Source organism: Dendropsophus ebraccatus, chromosome 11 (assembly GCF_027789765.1).
Source record: "Dendropsophus ebraccatus isolate aDenEbr1 chromosome 11, aDenEbr1.pat, whole genome shotgun sequence".
NCBI lineage: Eukaryota > Metazoa > Chordata > Amphibia > Anura > Hylidae > Dendropsophus > Dendropsophus ebraccatus.
In genome coordinates, this window is record NC_091464.1 from 48,287,681 (window position 1) to 48,309,117 (window position 21,437).

Here is a 21,437-nt window from a genome sequence, read left to right on the forward strand (position 1 = left end):
AATACATTAGAACTACACTGCTTTAATAAATTTACATTACTGGGTCTGTCAGCCTCTGAACAGTGAGCTGTGATTGTCACCTCCGCTCACATGGAGGGAACTGGACTCTGCTCTGTATATGGCAGGAACTGCACGGCTATTGTTTGTGCTATGTCGCCCCATACTGCTTCCAGTTATCAGAAGTATATAAATTAAAAAAACTACACTTTTTTTTATAAAGTCTATTTTTACAACGGAATGTAACTTTATTAAAACTATGTATTAGAAAAAAAGCAGAAACAAAACATTTTCAGTCTCTGGAGTACCCCTTTAAAATACGAACTGGAGAGAATGGAACGGCTGCACATCCCATCTACGGCTGATACTAATGCCGCTAGGCCTATATTAAAAATCAACACCAGAGTGTCTGTATATGAATTGATCATATACAGTGAATGACCCCTTTAAAATCATTTTCCTGCTTTCTTAATAGAGACACAAGTGACGTTATGTGAGACTCTCACCTCTCCCGTTATCCAGTAGATTATCTCTAGGGTGAGGTCTAATATCCTTCCCGCCATGTGTCTTCTCTCCTTCTCCATCCTTGTGGGGTCACTGGCAAAGAAGACTATTGTTTTTTTTTTTTAAAGAGAACTCTAGCCGTGAAAGTCCTGTACCTAAAGATACCAAGGGGAAAACAAGATTTAGAGCAAGAGCATGATGTATGCATAATACACCGCATAGTGACATATGGCAATGCCAGGTAAAGGTGGTCAGGGGCTTGGATTGTGTTCTCCAAGAGTCATGTCCCAATTATAGAGGAATACAGAGCACATAAAGTCTGTATGGTATTGCTAGGTCCACGCTGTTAACTAATAGTGCCATACACCTAGCGCCCCTCTGTATATAGTTGCATACACTTAGGGCTGCTCAGTATATAGTGCTATATACCTAGGGCTGCTCAGTATATAGTGCTATACACCTAGTGCCCTCAGTATAAAGTGGCACACACAGTGTCCCTCGGTAAAGAAAATCTTACAAATAGTATATGTACATCCATATATGTAGTCATGGATTGCATATTTAGTCATGAAAAGTAATGATATACAATGTATAGTGCCGCACTGGTGTGGTATAGTGTCATCTGTCCAGTGCCTTGTCAATACCCCTAAAGCTGTAGTATAGCAGGTAAGGCTGTGAGCAGTTCCGGGTTAGACCTGTTTCACAAGGGTATAATACGCCACAGTTTCAGATTCAAACTAACAGCTATAACGCTGGGTCATCTGTATCGCACTGGGACTGCGGAGCCAACATGGACACAAAAATGTGCCCATGTATAACTGGACTACATACCTCAGCAATCCTTCAGGTCTCCTCCATACTAACTACACACCTGTTTTCTCCATACTGCCTACCTCCAAACAGGTCTCCTTCATACTACCTACACACAGCTCTCCTCCATACACACAGTGCACTTTACTTACACTTATTGCTGATCTCTTTAGAGGAGTATTCCATTGAGCACTTTTCTAAATAATTAAAGGGGTTATCAAGAACGAAAAAAAAAAAAACATGGCTGCTTTCTAGTGCCACCCCTGTCCACAGGTTGTGTGTTGTATTACAACTCTGCTCCATTCACTTTAAAGTGACTGTACCACCAGGCCCAGGCTGAAGCACTGGCCGACCTACCCCCAGTGGGAAGAAATCCCAGCCCCTCCATGGCGTGACTCCATTAGAATCAATGGAACCCTATCAAAGAGGGGCTAGGGTTTCCTCCCACTAAGGGGGGGTCGGCCCGCCTCCAGTGCTTCAGTCTGGGCCTGGTGGTACAGTCACTATGATAGAACTGAGCTGCAATACCATACACAAACTGGGGACAAGTGTGGTGTTATTTCTGGAATAAAATGGCTGTATTTTCAAAAACTTTTTTAATCAATATTTTCTAATCTTAAAGGACAACTCCCGCGGGACCCCCCCCCAAAAAAAAAAACCACAGACACACACAGACACCATACTCACCATCCCTCCGGTGACGATCGCCACTCCATTCGCCCGCCGTCCGCCTCACCGTCACCGCCGTCCAGCGATGTCTCTGATTTCCGGGTCCTGGGGATGGAAAAGGCTGCCAGTGCGCTTTCGCACCGGCAGCCTTTTCATTGGCTGGAGCGCATCACATGGCTTCCAGCAACCTCAGCCAATCAGGGCTGACGAAGCTGGAAGCCATGTGATGCGCTCCAGCCAATGAAAAGGCTGCTGGTGCGCATGTGCACCAGCAGCCTTTTCCGTCCCATTCACTCTCTATGAAGACGCCGAGGAGGAAGAAGACCCGGACCGCCCCCCGGCTCTGACGTCGTCGTCACCAGATGCCGCCCGGGAGAAGAGGACCGTGACGATCGTAATAGGTAATGTATATATTCTTTAACTTCCGGGCGGGGGGGTCGGGGGTCCGAAAGTGAGGGAAGGGGGCCAGACCGGGTATTTAACCACATTACAAAGTTATATAACTTTGTAATGTGTGTTAAATAAGCTAAAAAAAATTTTCGTGGGAGTTGTCCTTTAAAAAGAAAAAAAACTAAAAAACTTTACACTTTAAATGGAACCAATCATAACATTTGTGCTGCACAGACCTTGCAGATGGGTCTCTGCTCCGCTGCTCGCATTTCAGCTGTCTCATAGACTACATTCTATGCACAGGCAGATTCCACCGCCCGCCTAAAGAATTGACATGTCAATTCTTTATGGGAATGCAGAATCCGCCTGACCATAGAATGGAGATGGGCGGAGATGTGAGCGAGAGTGCGCAGGGGCAGGCGGTGGAATCCGTGCGGATTGTGTAGTATGAACACTCCCTAAGGCTGTGAGGATGGATCACTGAATAATGAGGCTTCAGGAAGGCTGGGTGATGGACCACACCTGGAAGAGCTGCAATGGCCGCCAGTTTCGTTGTCACCCAGCTTCTCCAGAAGCAGATAGAATAGGCAGCGGTGGTGGAATGTAGCAGGACATATCAGGTCTCTATGGCCACTCACTATACACAATATCCACCATTATTCCCACACATACCACTGGACAGACTTATTACCTGTCACCCATAGCAACCAATCAGAGCTCAGGGGTCATGTGACAGTGTAAGAAATGAAAGCTGCGCTGTGATTGGTGGCTGTGGGCAGTGACAGAACTGTCCCCATTGTCTCCTCCTCACAGGACACTGGGGCAGATGACATCTCCCACCTGTCAGTGCAGTCCGGGGGCTTCTAGTAAGGATGTGAGGGGCGTCCCTGTCAGCTCCTCTTCTCCTGCATCATCTGCCGCCTGCACTTCCTCCTCTGTTATCAGCAAAACATGTTGGAAGGACACAGAGGAAGCAGCGGTCCGTGCACAACACGCTCCCCCGGAAACATCTCCTCTCTGAATAGGGGCCTCAGGCTGCAGTAATGTAAGCGGCGTATCAGGCTGACAGGACGGGGGAGACATCTTACACGTCTCCTCCTTCCCTCATGTCAGTAATGGTGGATATCTGCTCCGTGTATTAGTAGGACAGAGGGGATAGTCACTATACAGTGTGGTCACTGCCCCTCCTCCCCCTTGTCCCCCTGTATTGTCTTCCTCCCTGGGCTTCCTAGATCACGCTCAGAGCTGAGGTTAACCCTTTCCTGGCTTCTCTGTAGCTTGCTGTCTGCTTTTAGTACTAATCCACCTAACCTTACCTGTAAGGCAGAGAGAAAACTTAAGTTTTATTTGATAAAATTTGCAAACAAGCTAAAAACCTTCCTGGTGTTTTTTTTTTGTTTCCCTATTGACTCTCAATTAAGGGACTGTTTACACTAAGGAATCAGCGGCGAAATTCCGTGTGGAACCACCTCCCCGTGTGGACTCGGTGGCGAATTCTTCCTTCTATCTGAATGTGAGGGCTGGTGCCTCTCCGCTCAGAGAATTGACATGTCAAGCCCTCCCGTTCAAACAAATAGAAGGCAGGATTAACTGAGCACCGATTCCATAGTGTGAAGGGGCGCTTATATTTGGCTGCGCGTTTTTCCCCCCCAAAAATGCCTGGGGCCAAATGGCCTTTTTTCACAGCAAATCATCTTGGGGGAGATTTATCAAACATGGTGTAAAGTGAAACTGGCTCAGTCGCCCCTAGCAACCAGATTCCACCTTTCATTTTCCAAAGAGTCTGTGAGGAATGAAAAGTGGAATCTGATTGGTTGCTAGGGGCAACTGAGCCAGTTTCACTTTACACCATGTTTGATAAATCTCCCCCCTTGTCTTGAGGCCTCATCCAAGCAGATACAGCAAATTAAAAGAAATCTAACCTGCTGATATGTTCCTATAGCACAGGGAGCACGCTAAGGAGGAAGGGAAGTCCCTAACCTTCATCCTAAGCGCCATTTCCATGCAGTTTGTAGTTAAATCCCTAGGCTAATAAGGAGGTTTGGTGATCCGGGGTTGGACCACCAGCCCTAATGCATACATTTAGCCCAGCCTGTCGAATATGAGTAGAGTGGCCGGGGTGGATTGGTGCACTGGGGGCAGTAGTCCCATCCCCAGTGCACCAAAACTCTTTTTTAGCATAAAGATTTAAAGTAACGAACATACAAAAAAAAAGAATGAACATTATTTCCAATGAAGAAAGATGTAAAACAAGGTTATAATTAATTTTATAAGATTCATAGACCTGGAATGAACAGGATAGATTTGTAGTGTATAGTGGAATGAGCGTATATACCATAGAAACAGATGTCTAATACCTGTGCCAGATATACCTGGAATGAACAGTATTAGAGATAAGTGAATTGAATCCGGCGAAGCAAGATTCGCTGCGAATTGGGCTGTCAATTCACTTATAATGCCGGCCGCACATGTACTGTCTTTTCATCCAATCCGTCCAATCACTCTGATGTCAGAACTTCACCCTCTCTATATTTGCTTCTTGGAGGCGGGCAGTCGGCTGTATGTGTAGTGAAGAGAAGGATGGCAGCAGGCAGTTAGTGAAGAGCAGGGAGAGATATACAAAGAGATAGGGACTGAGAGGAGGGTGGATTGTGTGAAGATTATGGGTGGTTCTCTGTGGCAGTAGTGAAGTCAGTATCCAGCATCACAAGTTATTGGGTGCTGGTTTTGTGCATTATACCAAGTCACTGGGTGCTGGCTGGGCATTATACCAAGTCACTGGGTGCTGGGTTTGGCATTATACCAAGTCACTGGGTGCTGGCCGGGCATTATACCAAGTCACTGGGTGCTGGCTGGGCATTATACCAAGTCACTGCGTGCTGGGTTTGGCATTATACCAAGTCACTGGGTGCTGGCCAGGCATTATACCAAGTCACTGCGTGCTGGGTTTGGCATTATACCAAGTCAAAGGGTGCTGGCGGGGCATTATACAAAGTCATTGGGTGTACATTATATCAAGTCACTTGGTGTTGTGAAAAAGTTTCTATCAGTCAGTGGGTGCTGTGAATTCAGTGTCAATCCATTCAAACCAGTCTGCAGTGCTTGAAGTTAACCCAGCGTTCCTGCTCAGTGGAGTTCTTGCTTAGTCAGACTACTGGATAGTCAGTTCATGTAAATCTTTACTGTACTGTCTTGAAAAATACATGTGACAAAGATACTAAAAACAGTTCATGTAAATCTTTACTGTACTGTCTTGAAAAATACATATGACAAAGATACTAAAAACAGTCTGTACAGTAAAGTATTCAACCCCTTTTATTCCTAGTGGAACCTCTCCATTTGGTTAAATCTATGGCCTGTCCCATATATTAAGGCGCCAGTAGTTGCACTACCCCCCATATAAATAACACATTCGGCTCCCTCTTAATTTATTTAGCTCCCTCAACCATTCAAGTGCCTTTCAGCAACAAACTGCTCGTAGTAGCTTTAGAATATTGCTCTATCACAGTTAAAGAACATCATCCTCCCTGATATATACCCCACTACAAAACATTTCTATAGCCTTATACCACTTAAGGGTGCCTTCACACGTACCTTATTGTTTTTGGTGCGATTTTTACATGCGAGTTTTGATTTTCATGTGAGGTGGGTGAGAGTGAGCCGCGGGTGACGGGGGGGGGGGTCAGTGAGCCGCTGGTGATGGACGGGGGGTAGGTGCTGGCATTATAGATTGATGGAGCTGTGGGTGACAGCCGCAGTAAGCGCCGCGAGTGACAGCCACGGGTGACAGTGAGCCGCGGGTGACGGGAGGTAGGTGCCGGCGTTATAGATTGATGGAGCTACGGGTGACAGTGAGCCGGGGGGGGGACAGTGAGCCGCAGGTGACGGGGGTAAGGGGTTGTGGTGCCACCATTATGGATTCATGGAGCCGCGGGTGACAGTGAGCCGTGGGTGATGGGGGGGCGTCGCCGCTATGGATTGATGGAGCCGTGGGTGACAGTCACTGGTGACACCCGCGAGTGACAGTGAGCTGCGGGTAACGGGGGCGCCACCGTTATGGATTGATGGAGCCGTGGGTGACAGTCACTGGAGACAGCCGCGAGTGACAGTGAGCCGCGGGTGACCGGGGCGCCGCCGCTATGGATTGATGGAGCCATGGGTGACAGTCACCAGTGACATCTGCCAGTGACAGTGAGCCGCGGGTGACGCGAGTGAGTAAGCACAGTCAGGGGGTGAGCTCTGGGGCTGGGGGTCACACGGTAGGGATGACGGGGGTGGCTGTTGTTAGAGAAGGAGACAGTGACAGCTGCACTGATCTATGTCTCTCTCTCTCTCTCTAACAGCAGCCACCGCCGTCAGCGTCCTCCTTCACTTCAGTTTGGCTGGGTTAGAAGCCAAACCTGGCCCATTGAAGAGAAGGAGGACACGTGATGCCGTCTCGGAGGGTGAGGGCCAGGAGCAGGGAGTGGTGACGGGTTGGACTGGGATTTGATGATTTTATGTGTTTGGTGGGAGTGAATGTACCTAGATAGCAGCAAAACTGTGCAGAGTTTGTAATACATTGATATTGGAAAGATGCAAAGCTAGGGGTGGGCAACCTATTAATGCAAAAATAATTTTGTGGGGAATACCCCTTTAAAGCATCAAATAATCATGTGCAAACAGGAACAGGAGTAAAGCCAACATGTTTCAAATGCTCTCTAACCATGAACAACGCCTCAGAGCTTTGCAACCCATGTGTGTTCTCCTGTTTCTGTTTGTACTTGATTATTGGATGCTGTAAACATTTTATTGGATGAAGAAACTGAAGCTGCTTTTAGTCATCCTAATCGTATACCTCATCTACCTTTTACTGGATTATTCGTTCCTGCATATGATATGTGCCAAAGTGAGCTGGACAAGTGTATAAATCCTTATCTCAAGCTCTCGCTATCATTAGGTATGGCACTGGGTAAAACTATTTAGAGAGAAACTATTAAGAACAGTGAGTGCAAAGTGACAGTGCCCATACACAAGTAACTGTGTACAAACACGGCATGAAAACAGCACTTTTGGAATGGGGTTGAGGACAGTTTATGAAGAATTTTTACACAAATTAATAAAAATTATTTAAATAAATGAATAATTTTGGAACAATGAAAAAAATAAGTTACACAACAGAAGACATCTGACGCGTCGTACAACATAACTCCACACATCTGCACATTTCCTATACTCTGAACATTAAAAATGTGAGCGAGTGCTCTGATGTTCCACAAGATTTTCCAATTCGGGGATAAAACATTTAGCAAGTAATACACACGACTACTGTTTCTCCCCCCTGTGAGTTCTCAAATGTTTCCGAAGACTTGATTCATGGTAAAAGCGTCTCACACATACTGTACAGGAATACGGCTTCTCTCCAACATGAACTCTCATATGTCTCATAACGCTTGCTTTGTGAGTAAAACATCTCTCACATACTGTACAAAAAAATGGCTTCTCTCCTGTGTGAATTCTCTGATGTTCCACAAGACTTGATTTCTCAGTAAAGCAGTTTCCACATTCAGGGCATGAAAATGGCTTCTCTCCTGTGTGAGTTTTCAGATGGCCAACTAGACTTGATTTTTGGGTAAAACATCTACCACATTCTGAGCAAGAATATAGCTTCTCTCCTGTATGAATTCTTTGATGATTAACAAGACTTGAAGTCTGGCTAAAAGATTTTCCACATTCCGAACATGAATATGGCTTCTTCCCCATATGGATATTCATGTGTTTAACAGCATATGATTTATCAGTGAAACATTTTCCACATTCTGAACAAGAAAATGGCTTCACTCCTGTGTGGGTTCTCTGATGCTTAGCAAGACCCGATTTATCATTAAAACATTTCTCACATTCTGAACATGAAAATGGCTTCTCCCCTGTGTGATTTCTTTGATGTTTAAAAAGATGTATTTTCGTGGCAAAACCTCTTCCACATTCAGAGCATGAAAATGGCTTCTCTCCTGAATGAGTGTTCATATGTTTTATAACATATGATCTACTCGTAAAACATTTTCCACATTCTGAACAAGAAAATGGTCTCTCTCCTGTGTGAACTCTCTGATGTTTAACAAGTCCAGATTTTAGCCTAAAACATCTCCCACATTCTGAGCATGAATAGGGCTTTTCCCCTGTGTGCAATCTCTTGTGTTTATAAAGCTCTGATCTCATGGTAAAACGCCTTCCACATTCCAAACATGAATATGGCTTCTCTCCAGTGTGAGTTATTTTATGTTCACTAAGATGTGATCTTTGCTTAAAACATTTCCCACATACTGTACAGGTAAATGGCCTCTCTCCTGAGTGAACTCTCTGATGTCTAGCAAGATATGATTTCTGAATAAAACATTTCCCACATTCTGAGCAAGAAAATGGTTTCTTCCCTGTGTTAGTTTGCTCATGTCTCTGAAGAGGAGGCAATTTCATTTCAAAAGTTTTCCCACTTTCAGAAGTTGAACAAATTTCACCTAGGCTATGTCCAGTTTTTTCTATGCTAGAATATGATTTATTATCTTCTACTTCATAAGGAGGATATGAAAGAAAATGTCCATGGGAATCTTTTATCCAGTCTTTATCTAAAAAAAAGAAAAGAAAAAATTTTCTAATGAAAACTGAAACTAAACAAACGCACATTGAGGCTGGGTTCACACTACGTATATTTCAGTCAGTATTGTGGTCCTCATATTGCAACCAAAACCAGGAGTGGATTGAAAACACAGAAAGGATCTGTTCACACAATGTTGAAATTGAGTGGATGGCCGACATTTAAAGGGGTTGTCCGGCGATAAAAAATTATTCACAGAATAACACACATTACAAAGTTATACAACTTTGTAATGTATGTTATATCTGTGAATGGCCCCCTTCCCCGTGTTTCCCCCCCACCCACGCTAGACCCGGAAGTGTGGTGTATTATACTCACCGCATCTCGTGTCGTCCACGGTCTCCGATCCTCAGCAGTGACGTCTTCTTCGGGAGGCCGGCGGATCTTCCCGAGTGCCGGCCACCCTCTGCAGCGTCATCCGAAGCTCAGCCGCGATTGGCTGAGCATAACTGCGGCTGAGCTTCGGATGACGCTGCAGAGGGCGGCTGGCACTCGGGAAGATCCGCCGGCCTCCCGAAGAAGACGTCACTGCTGAGGATCAGAGACCGTGGTCGGCACGTGACAGGTAATGTATAGCGCACCACACTTCCGGGTACACGGGTGGGGGTGGTGGGACACGGGGAAGGGGGCCATTCACAGACATAACATACATTACAAAGTTGTATAACTTTGTAATGTGTGTTATTCTGTGAATAATTTTTTATCGCCGGACAACCCCTTTAATGGCAAATATTTGCTGTTATTTTAAAACAACGGCTGTTATATTGACATAATGGCAGTTATTTACTGTTATATGGCAGCCATCCACTCAATTTCACCATTGTGTGAACAGATCCTTTCTGTGTTTTTAATCCACTCCTGGTTTTGGGTGCAATATGAAGATCACAATACTGACTGAAATATACGTAGTGTGAACCCAGCCTTAGGGTACAAACACACACACCGTATATGCAGCGTATTTTCTGCTGCGATATGCAACAGATTAGATCTAAATAACTAAACACAGCATCAAATCTGCACCATCAAATCTGCTGCGTATACGGTGTGTGTGTTTGTACCCTAAAGAGTTATCGAATAGAAAACCAGCTACTTTCTTACAAAAACAGCACCACCTTATACTCAGGTTGGGTGTGTTATTACAGTTCAGCTCGATTTACTTCAATAGACCTGAGTTGCAAAACCAAACTAAAACAGAGGACAGGTACTGGTGCTGTTTGTGGAAGAAAGCTGCCATGTTTTTCTATGTTTTCCCTTTAAAGGGAACCAATCACTACGATTGTGCTGATATGGATCCCAACTGCACAGCATACCAGCCGCGTCTGCAGCTGAAGGGCAAAGTATTATATAAAATTTATCAAAGCCTCTTACCATTCACTGATATAGACGACTGAGTGGACTCAAAACAACCATAGCTATCCTGCAAAGATCCCACTGTAATAACCTAAGACAAAACAAAAATTACCCATAGTTTATTTTATACAGTAAAGGCCAAAAGAATCAACTGCATGTGTCATTTTGTCACGTGTAATGGTCACAGCTTATCCTGTCATTTTGGTGTGCTTGTTACTAAATTCTGTGATATTATACTTAAAGTGTCACTGTCAACAGGGGATGCGATATAAAGCATGTTTGCAATTTTCATTCGTTACTACCTGAAATCCAGGTCCAGTCTCCTTAAAGGGAACCTGTCACCATGGACGCGGGCACAGAGCCCGCCCAACCCCCCGGTGCAGCCCCCGGATACTTACCCTTTCCAGCGAGTTCCGTTCCTGGAGCCGGTCCCGGGTCGAAGATATTAGCTCCCGAAGCCGTGCGCACGCGCTGTAGAGATGAGTCCGATGAGCGCGCGCACGGCTTTAGGCGCTGAAATCATCGTCCCGGGACCTTCTCCAGGAGCGGAACTCGCCGGCAAGGGTAAGTATCCAGGGGCTGCACTGGGGGGGTCAGGCGGGCTCTGTGCCCGCGTCCCCGGTGGCAGGTTCCCTTTAAGCTTTTTAGTCTTGTGCTGGTTGGAAAAAAAAAAAAAAAAAAAGAGACCAAAAACAGAGAAAGTCATGGTCATCTGCGCTCACAGAGAAGGCATGTGACTGACTGAGGCACTGAGCTGTGACACTCTGTACTGGCCAACAAAAAAACCCCAAAAAATTGGCAGCACCCATATGCCTCTGTTCACACTGTTAGTTGCATGCTGCATGTGGCTTAAGTACAGACAAAAAAACAAGGTGCAACAGCAACCTACTGGTGCAAGTGCTTACCATACATACTCCCCCCAGCGTACACACAATAAAAACCTGCTCTATAGATATTAAAAAATGAGGATGTTAGCAAACTATTTGATCAAACAGAGTGTACCAGGTCACCACGTTAAGGTGTCCTCAGAGACATGGTCCCTACTCTAGCATTTTCACACTAGCATTGGCCTCTCCTGAGCTCACAATAGGCCTACAACTGGGAAGATAGGAGCCAAATCTCTATTTACACCACCCACTAGACATGGGTGGAGTGCAAGTCAACAGGAGGTAACCACACCCCCCCACATACAACAGAAAAAAAGCAAAAATTGGTAGCACCCCTATGCCTCTGTTCACACTGTGAACAGCCGCGTCATCAGCTGCTCAGCCGCGATTGGCTGAGCACAGTTATGCTCAGTAAATCGCGGCTGAGCATCGGATGACGCTGCAGAGGGCGGCTGACATTCGGGACAGTCGGAGCTGTTCGCCGTCTGTCCGAAGAAGACGTCACTGACTGAAGATCGGAGACGGGGGTCGGCACGTGACAAGTATGTATAGCGCACCACACGGGTGGGGGTGGTGGGACACGGGGAAGGGGGCCATTCACAGACATAACATACATTACAAAGTTGTATAACTTTGTAATGTGTATTATTCTGTGAATAATTCTTTACCGCCGCACTACCCCTTTAAATACCGACAAAAAAAACAAACGGTGCAAGAGCAACCTACAGGTGCAAGTGCTTACTTACATACTCCTTTAAAAGCTCGACTTAAAAGCTGTCTTCAGGAGACTGGATCTGGATACAAGTAAGGCCCTATTCACACCTCCGCAAGTCTGTCCGCAATTACAGGCAGAAAATAGGGTCAATGAATTTCGATGGCCCCATTCACATATCTGTTGGTGTGTACAGGACAGTGATCCGTGCTGCGAAAAAAAGGACAAACATGGACAAACCAATAGAACTCTATGGGATCCGTATTTTTGTGGATGTGATCTGCAAAAAATACAGGCCCGCAAATATTGACTAGTTTATTATTTAGTACAATTTTTTTTATTTTTGCGGATGAGCAAAAATACGCATGCAATATGGACAGAAATTGGCGGACTACTAAAGAAAAATAGCGAACTCAAATTTGTGGAGTGAAAAATATACTGATGTGTGGATAGACCTTAAAGGGGTACTCCAGTATGAGAAAATTGTATTTAAATGAAACTATCACCCCATATATATAACTTTCTAATATAATGTTATTACCAATAGTCCTTGTGTCAGTGGCTTTTCACCTCTGACAGGAAATGAAAAATGGAAAGACTACAAAACTTGTATCGGCCCCCAACCTCTCTCCCCCGTATCAATGCATCATCTCTGATGTCACTGGATCTCCCACCCTCCTGAGTGATTCATCAATTTACCATCTCTGACCGGCCCCTTCGGGCTACACCTGAACAGGCAAGGAGTGACAGAAGCAGCTGCTGCAACTTTATTGATTGTGAAAAAGTCTGCAGTGAAACTAGGGCTTTGTTCACACATGTTAGAGTTTCATTGCAGTACTGCAGCGTCTTCACAAAAAAGATGCAGTAACACAATAAAGGGATACTAAATGGAACAGAGGATCAAAGCCAGCACTGCCAATCCCACCTGGAGAAACAAAGAAACATTCACAGTATATCAGGTGTAAGATCATATTGGATAAAGTCCTTATTGCGGGGCTAAAGTTCAAAGACAAAAGATTCTCAATTAGAATATGATATGTGCATGGAGATGAAAAGAAAAAAAGGCACAAATTAAATTAAAAAACATAATGAAACTGCATTGCACAGTCTAGGCAGCCCACAGCTCTGGGCAGCGTAGAGGACTGTGATGAACAGCTGAGGGAAAGCATTGCATTCTGGAACCTGTAGTTTTGAGCAACTGCCCAACCAGGAAGTGCAAGCAGAAAAAACAGAACCAAGACTTCCAAAACAAATGGATTTTTGGTAGTTTCAGAACTGGGTCAGACAGGTAAGTAATGCTATATGTTTCTGCAGCTGGTTTATTTTTTTTACTTTTAACTAGAGTACCCTTTAAGTTTAGATTTCTTATAAAGCATAAAAAAGGTAAATTGCAAACATGCTTTATATCACATCCCCTGATGATTTAGATTATGAAAGTTATAACAACAGTGACACTTTAATTTTGTATCTTCTTTATAGGTTATGTTGTTTTTAGGGCGATGTACACTCACCGGCCACTTTATTAGGTACACCATGATAGTAACGGGATGGACCCCCTTTTGCCTTCAGAACTGCCTCAATTCTTCGTGGCATAGATACAACAAGGTGCTGGAAGCTTCCTCAGAGATTTTGGTCCATAGTGACATGATGGCATCACACAGTTGCCGCAGATTTGTCGGCTGCACATCCATGATGCGAATCTCCCGTTCCACCACATCCCAAAGATGCTCTATCGGATTGAGATCTGGTGACTGTGGAGGCCATTTGAGTACAGTGAACTCATTGTCATGTTCAAGAAACCAGTCTGAGATGATTCTAGCTTTATGACATGGCGCATTATCCTGCTGAAAGTAGCCATCAGATGTTGGGTACATTGTGGTCATAAAGGGATGGACATGGTCAGCAACAATACTCAGGTAGGCTGTGGCGTTGCAACGATGCTCAATTGGTACCAAGGGGCCCAAAGAGTGCCAAGAAAATATTCCCCACACCATGACACCACCACCACCAGCCTGAACCGTTGATACAAGGCAGGATGGATCCATGCTTTCATGTTGCTGACGCCAAATTCTGACCCTACCATCCGAATGTCGCAGCAGAAATCGAGACTCATCAGACCAGGCAACTTTCTTCCAATCTTCTACTGTCCAATTTCGATGAGCTTGTGCAAATTGTAGCCTCAGTTTCCTGTTCGAAGCTGAAAGTAGTGGCACCCGGTGTGGTCTTCTGCTGCTGTAGCCCATCTGCCTCAAAGTTCGACATACTGTGCGTTCAGAGATGCTCTTCTGCCTACCTTGGTTGTAATGGTTGGCTATTTGAGTCACTGTTGCCTTTTTTATCAGCTCGAACCAGTCTGCCCATTCTCCTCTGACCTCTGGCATCAACAAGGCATTTCCGCCCACAGAACTGCCGCTCACTGGATTTTTTTTCTTTTTCGGACCATTCTCTGTAAACCCTAGAGATGGTTGTGCGTGAAAATCCCAGTAGATCAGCAGTTTCTGAAATTCTCAGACCAGCCCTTCTGGCACCAACAACCATGCCAGGTTCAAAAGGCACTCAAATCACCTTTCTTCCCCATACTGATGCTCGGTTTGAACTGCAGGAGATTGTCATGACCATGTCTACATGCCTAAATGCAGTGAGTTGCCGCCATGTGATAGGCTGATTAGAAATTAAGTGGTAACGTGCAGTTGGACAGGTGTACCTAATAAAGTGGCCGGTGAGTGTATGTGAATTAATTCCAGCACCACATCACTCTCATCTATGGCAGCGTGGCATGGACTAAACCTTTTCTGGGCATTCCCGTTCTTAATACACTGCGAACTGTAATACCAACAGGTTACCCGTGTACATTGGTGTACCCCATGTCACATACTGCCATTTGAAATACAGCATATACTTCACTTTAGGATCATTAGAAAACTTCATTACATTAATTGATAGAGGATTGCTAACATATTAGCTTTATTTACTTGATAATCCAGTGGGATATCGGCCTCCTCTTCCTCTTTACATTCCTGCAAATATAGAGGACGGGGACATCTGTCTGGTGGATTTCTACTACTGGATCCATCTATAGGAAATAATCACAGTGACTGAATACATTGTATATATGTGATGATCAGATGATGGGGGATCCAGGAGATCCATAACCCTAGTGTTGCCTCTCCTCTTACCTGGTGATGGGAGGGACTGCTGATCCTCCATGATGACATCCTTGTACAGATCCTTGTGTCCTTCTATATACTCCCACTCCTCCATGGAGAAATAGACAGAGACATCCTGACACCTTATAGGAACCTGACACAGACAATGATACAATTATCCTCCAGACCCCTCACCCCTTGGTGTTATTGTATAATGTCCCAGCATTCCCAGCAGCATTGCTCACCTCTCCAGTCAGCAGCTCAGTGATCCTGGAGGTAAGTTCTAGAATCTTCTGCTCATGTATCAGTGACTGAGGTGGAGGCTCGGTGATGGGGCTCTGGGTCCTGCTCCAGCCTCCTGACCTGACACCAGGGGGCGTCACACACTCACCAGACCCCTTCTTCACTACTGTGTAATCCTGTGTATGGTGACACTGATCACTACAGAGAGTCTAACAATCCTTCCCCTCCAGTCATTTACCTGCTTTACTAATAGAGATACAAGGGACGTCATGTGAGACTCTCACCTCTCCAGTTATCCAGTAGATTATCTCTAGGGTGAGGTCTAATATCCTTCCCGCCATCTGCTCTCTCTCCTTTTTCATCCTGGTTGAATCACTGGTGTAATGGAACATTGTCTTTAGTGGTGAGAGTCCTGTGAAGCAAGGAGGACTGGGTATGAAATAATTTCACATGTAGTATAATGTTTTGCTAATAATAATTCCTAGAGGATCACTGATGACAGCATCCTCGGTAGGTCTTTGGTAAAAAAAAACCAAAAAAAAACAAACGACCGTTAACTTTCAAAGAAAACTTTAGCTGTGAGTCTAGAACCTAACAGGTACTCCTATACCTTATGGAAAAATCACCATCTGACCTCTTTGTTCTGGCAGAGGTAAGGGGCAGGCAGAGCTCTCTGGTTCCATCTTAACCCTCCCTTCCCATGAAGAACATAGTAAGAGAAAATAGAACAGCGCTCCATAGCACAGATCAGGAGGTATAGACAAAAGGTGAGAGAATAGTGTGGGAGACTCTCACCTGATGCGGTTGTGCAATAGAGAGGCACCACATTTAATAATCGCATGGATAAGGATCGCTGCCACTCCCAGGTAAACCCAAACAAGATGGGTAATGCAAAGCAAGAAAAAACGACCTCCTCTCCAAACCAGGGTAAGTACGGGCGCAGATCCAGATGGGGATAGGAGATAGTTAAAATGATTTATTGTATAAAAACATTCATGGCGACACAACGTGTTTCCAAACTGAACTGGTTTCTTTTTCAAGTGTCATCTGCCTCACAATCAACTCGACCTACATATATATACGCCTCCTTGATGACATCAGCATGTAATGATAGGTTAAACAAGAAACCATTTAACCCCTAGTACACCACAAGGGAAAAAAAGGCTTTAAATTACATAAAAACAAATATACAACCCTGTGTGGAATATATAAACATATAAAGATACATATGTCAAAACCATTGATTTCTAACGGACATTCTCAATAGTTTCGTTCAAGCCATAATGTGATAAAGTACATAATTTAAAAATCCAATACGATTCGCGATTAATAAGGTGCCTATATCTATTACAGCGTGTCTCTGGGATGTGTTCTAGAATTGTTAGAGTAAGGTGCTTGGGGTCACTGTTGTGTTTTAGAAAGAAATGTTTCGAGACACTATGTAGTAGGTATCCTTTTAGAATATTCGACCGATGTTTATTCATGCGGGAACGTCTGAACAGTGCGTCCCACATATTGTAGCCTACATGAGCACTCCAAAAGATAAACTACAAATTGTGTAGAACAATTGAAAAGGCCTGTGGCAGAAAAGATTTCTCCAGAGATGTAAAACTAGTACCTGGATTACGGGGTATCCAATCGCAACAGAGACATCCCAGAGACATGCTGTAATAGATATAGGCACCTTATTAATCGCAAATCGTATTGGATTTTTAAATTATGTACTTTATCACCTTATGGCTTGAACGAAACTATTGAGAATGTCAGTTAGAAATCAATGGTTTTGACATATGTATCTTTATATGTTTATATATTCCACACAGGGTTGTATATTTGTTTTTATGTAATTTGAAGCATTTTTTCCCTTGTGGTGTACTAGGGGTTAAATGGTTTCTTGTTTAACCTATCATTACATGCTGATGTCATCAAGGAGGCGTATATATATATATATATATATATTGTGGACATGTCACTGGTAAAGTGCTCGAGGGGATGTACATCTCACCCAGGTTGATACATAGTGTGAGATGGTGAGTCCAGGAGGCATCTGTGCTCAGCAGTGTTATGCTGCTGAGCTATTATTTATTATTGCTGGGCCTGGACTTACATGGAATGGCAGGTAGGTTTTGGTAGTGGGACTTGCCATTCCCTCCCCCTCGATCCAGTGTGGGTTTTGGGATCAGGTGAGCTCTGATCCCAATCAGCCTGAGAAGGCAAAAGGTGGGCTCAGTGTACAGGTCCTTGCTCTCAGACAGGAGTAAACAGCCTGCATGCTGTTTGGTGAGAGCTGGGAAGACAGCCGCTGCTGGGGCCTGTTCACACCCCGCAATACTGCCGACTGAAGTGTCAGAGAGGTAACCTGCTGTGTTAGTTAGCGCCCAGACGGGCAAGACCTTTTTGTTTTGTTCTTAAAGCGCAGTGTTGCTATATTTCTGTTATGGACTGTTTATGCTGCAAATAAACGCCAAGCTGTTATTTTACAAGTCCAAGTCTGCTGTGAACTGTGTCCAAACACACCATCCCCCGGGAAGATCCCTACAATTGGTGCTGCGGAGCGGGCAAAACAGTTGCTAGGGGCAACGGTGTGCATCAACTTGGCTACAGCTGCTTATGTCCTGGGTGAAGGCTGCGGCTTCACTCCAAAAACAGACAAGCAACATGGAGGAGATGATGAAGCAGTTAATGCAAGTGAGTCTGCAACAGCAACAAGCTCTGACAGACGCTAACCTACGCCATGAGCAAGCATTGGCCGCACAACAACAGGCTAATCGGCAGCAACAACAGGCTCTGACAGACGCCAATCTGCGCCATGAACAGGCCTTGGCCGCACACCAGCAGGCTAATCGGCCGCAACAACAGGCTCTGGCAGATGCTAATCTGCGCCACGAACAAGCGATGGCTCAACAACAGAGATTTATTGAGCACCTGATAGCAAAGCAAGAGGCGTCTGCAGGTGCTAATCCCCAGCTGGTGGCAGCAGCCGCGCCAGAGACTTTGTCTGTAAGAAGAGCTGTGCAGCGTGCGCTGCAAAAGATGACTGCTGATGACGATGTTGAGGCCTATTTAACGGTTTTTGAGCGTGTGGCTGAGCGAGAAAAGTTACCCTCCACTGAGTGGGCAGAGGTCATTGCTCCCTATTTAACAGGCGAACCTCAAAAGGCCTACTATGACCTCAGTGAGCAAGAGGTCAAGGACTATCCTCGGCTAAGAGCAGAGATACTCGCCCGACTAGGAGTTACGGCTGCTGTCCGTGCCCGGAGGGTCCGTAACTGGAGCTACAGTCTGGACAAGTCAGCGAGGTCCCAGATGTACGACCTGATTCATTTGGCAAGAAAGTGGTTGGAGCCAGACACCTCTACTCCTGCACAGATCCTAGAGAGGGTCGTGATGGATCGCTACCTCCGCGCACTTCCTGCTGATCTGCAACGCTTGGTGGGACAAGGCGACCCTAAGAGTGCCGACGAACTTGTCAGCCTTGTGGAGAGGTTCCAGGCGACCGAGGACTACCTCCGTGATGTTCCTGCAGCACCGTCACCTCCCCGGAGTGCCAGACCTGTGCCGTCAGGTGGTAAGAGACTTCCATCTATTGGGGGAGTGTGGAGGGGTGCTGATAGAGGGAAGAGCGCTCAGGAGGTGTCTCAGGGGCAAAAGACTGGTGGTGGTCCCCGGTGGCTAAGTGGCCCTAAAAAGGACTCCCTGCCAAGGAGACCAGGCCCTATCCAGTGCTGGAGATGCCATGAGACGGGACATATGTCTGCCCATTGCCCTCTTACCACTGAGCCCATGGAGTGTGACGCTAGCCGGCGTCAGTCGCTATTTGCGGAGCCGTCTTTTGTTGCAGTCACTGGACTAGAGACTGAACCACAAGTCTGCAACATTACTGTAAATGACTTTCCTGTTAAGGCGTTGCTGGACTCAGGAAGCCTTGTCACCTTGGTGCATGCCAGTCTGGTGACTAGGGACTTTGTGCCAAAAAGACATATGAGTGTGGTATGCATACATGGTGATACAAAGGTTTACCCTATAGTACTGGCTAATGTCGGGACTGAACTAGGCACGGTACAATATGAAGTGGGTGTGGTTAAAAACCTTATGCATAATGTGATATTGGGGCGTGATTTTCCTTTGTTCTGGGCTCTATGGGGAAAACAACAATCCCCTGAAAGGAGTGAGGAGACCCCTAAGTCTATTGCATTACCCACGGTAAATGATAAAAATGTACAGGATGAAAATGATGCTTTTCCTTTGCAGGTCCTGGCAGGTGAGGAAGAGGCTCCTCCCACTGCGCAGAATGTTCCAGACTTAGAGGTGTCTAGGGATAATTTTGGTACTGCACAATTACAGGACCCCACTCTCAAAAATGCGAGAGAGCAGGTCACTGTTATGAATGGGGTACCTCAGGAACCAGAAGCTGAGAAAAAATTTCCACATTTTTCTATGACTAATGATCTCTTATATAGAGTCACTAAGATTAGTGACGAGGTGGTGGAACAGCTTCTGGTGCCTAAGTCGTACCGGCGTCAGGTACTCGACATGGCACATAATCATGTCCTTGGGGGCCACTTGGGGACAGATAAAACGCAGGAGAGAGTCCTCCAGAGGTTTTATTGGCCTGCGATTTATGCTGACATAAAAAAATACTGTGAGTCGTGCCCCACATGTCAGCTTAGCGCTCCAGTGTCCCATTTTCGCAGTCCTTTGGTCCCACTCCCCATCATAGAGGTACCTTTTGACCGGATCGCAATGGACTTGGTGGGTCCCATTGTAAAGTCAGCTAGGGGTCACCAGTACATTCTAGTTGTGTTGGACTATGCGACCCGCTATCCTGAGGCTGTACCCCTAAGAAACACTGCATCTAAAACAATTGCACGGGAATTGTTTTATATGTTTTCCAGGGTGGGGATCCCCAAAGAAATCTTGACCGACCAAGGTACACCATTTGTGTCAAAGGTGATGAAAGAGCTATGCAAACTGTTTAAAATCTCACACCTACGTACCTCTGTATATCACCCACAGACAGACGGGTTAGTGGAGAGGTTTAATAAAACCCTGAAACATATGTTAAAAAAAGTGGTGGAAAAGGATGGTCGTGATTGGGATCACTTACTACCTTACCTGATGTTTTCTATTAGGGAAGTACCCCAAGCGTCCACAGGGTTCTCTCCCTTCGAATTAGTCTATGGTCGTCACCCTAGGGGTTTGTTGGATATAGCGTAAGAGACATGGGAAAGTGAGTCCACCCCATACAAGAGTGTTATAGAGCATGTAGCACAAATGCAGGACCGTATAGCCACTGTAATGCCCCTAGTAAGGGAACACCTCCAGAGGGCGCAAGAGGGCCAAAGCAGAATTTACAATCGTTCTGCAAGAATCAGGACATTTAGCCCAGGTGACCGGGTACTCATACTTGTTCCCACGGTAGAAAGCAAATTCTTAGCCAAGTGGCAGGGTCCCTATGAAATTGTAGAGAAGATCAGTGAGGTCAACTACAAGGTACACCAACCAGGTAGAAGGAAGCCTTTCCAAGTTTATCACATAAACTTGATCAAGCCCTGGAAAGACAGGGAATCCTTGGTGGCGACAAATCCTGTTGGTCATCTGTCACCACCAATCCCTCCGGTCAGGATTGGTGACACCCTATCAGTGTCCCAGAAGCAGGAAGCTAAGGAGTTCCTGCAGAGAAATAAAGACAAGTTTTCTGATCTACCAGGGCGTACGCATCTCATTAGTCATCATGTTGAAACTGAGCCTAGAAGCAAAGTAAACCTTAAGCCCTATAGGATACCAGAAGCACGGAGGGAGGCGGTATCATCCGAGGTAAAACGTATGCTTGACCTAGGAGTCATTGAGGTGTCCCAGAGCGAGTGGTCCAGCCCGATTGTGTTAATCCCAAAGCCCAATGGAACTTGGAGGTTCTGTAATGATTTTAGAAAGTTAAATGAGATCTCCAAGTTCGATGCCTACCCCATGCCCAGGGTAGATGAGTTGATAGAAAGGATGGGTAATGCCAGGTACATAACTACTCTCGATCTCACTAAGGGCTACTGGCAGATCTCACTCACTCCTGAGGCTAGAGAGAAGACTGCATTCTCCACCCC

General features: G+C 45.5%; 1 protein-coding gene across 1 annotated transcript in view; it reads right to left on the reverse strand.

The window, feature by feature from the left end:
* Positions 1-21,437, reverse strand: part of LOC138767805 (zinc finger protein 585A-like) — a 37,719-nt gene that overhangs the window by 5,785 nt on the left and 10,497 nt on the right. The window contains exons 6-11 of the mRNA XM_069945583.1: positions 15,624-15,751; positions 15,342-15,515; positions 15,127-15,250; positions 14,923-15,023; positions 10,370-10,442; positions 7,750-8,972 (exon numbers count right to left, since the gene is read on the reverse strand). Of these exons, the coding sequence (XP_069801684.1) occupies positions 7,750-8,972; positions 10,370-10,442; positions 14,923-15,023; positions 15,127-15,250; positions 15,342-15,515; positions 15,624-15,751 (1,823 nt within the window). The remainder of the gene's footprint in view (positions 1-7,749; positions 8,973-10,369; positions 10,443-14,922; positions 15,024-15,126; positions 15,251-15,341; positions 15,516-15,623; positions 15,752-21,437) is intronic.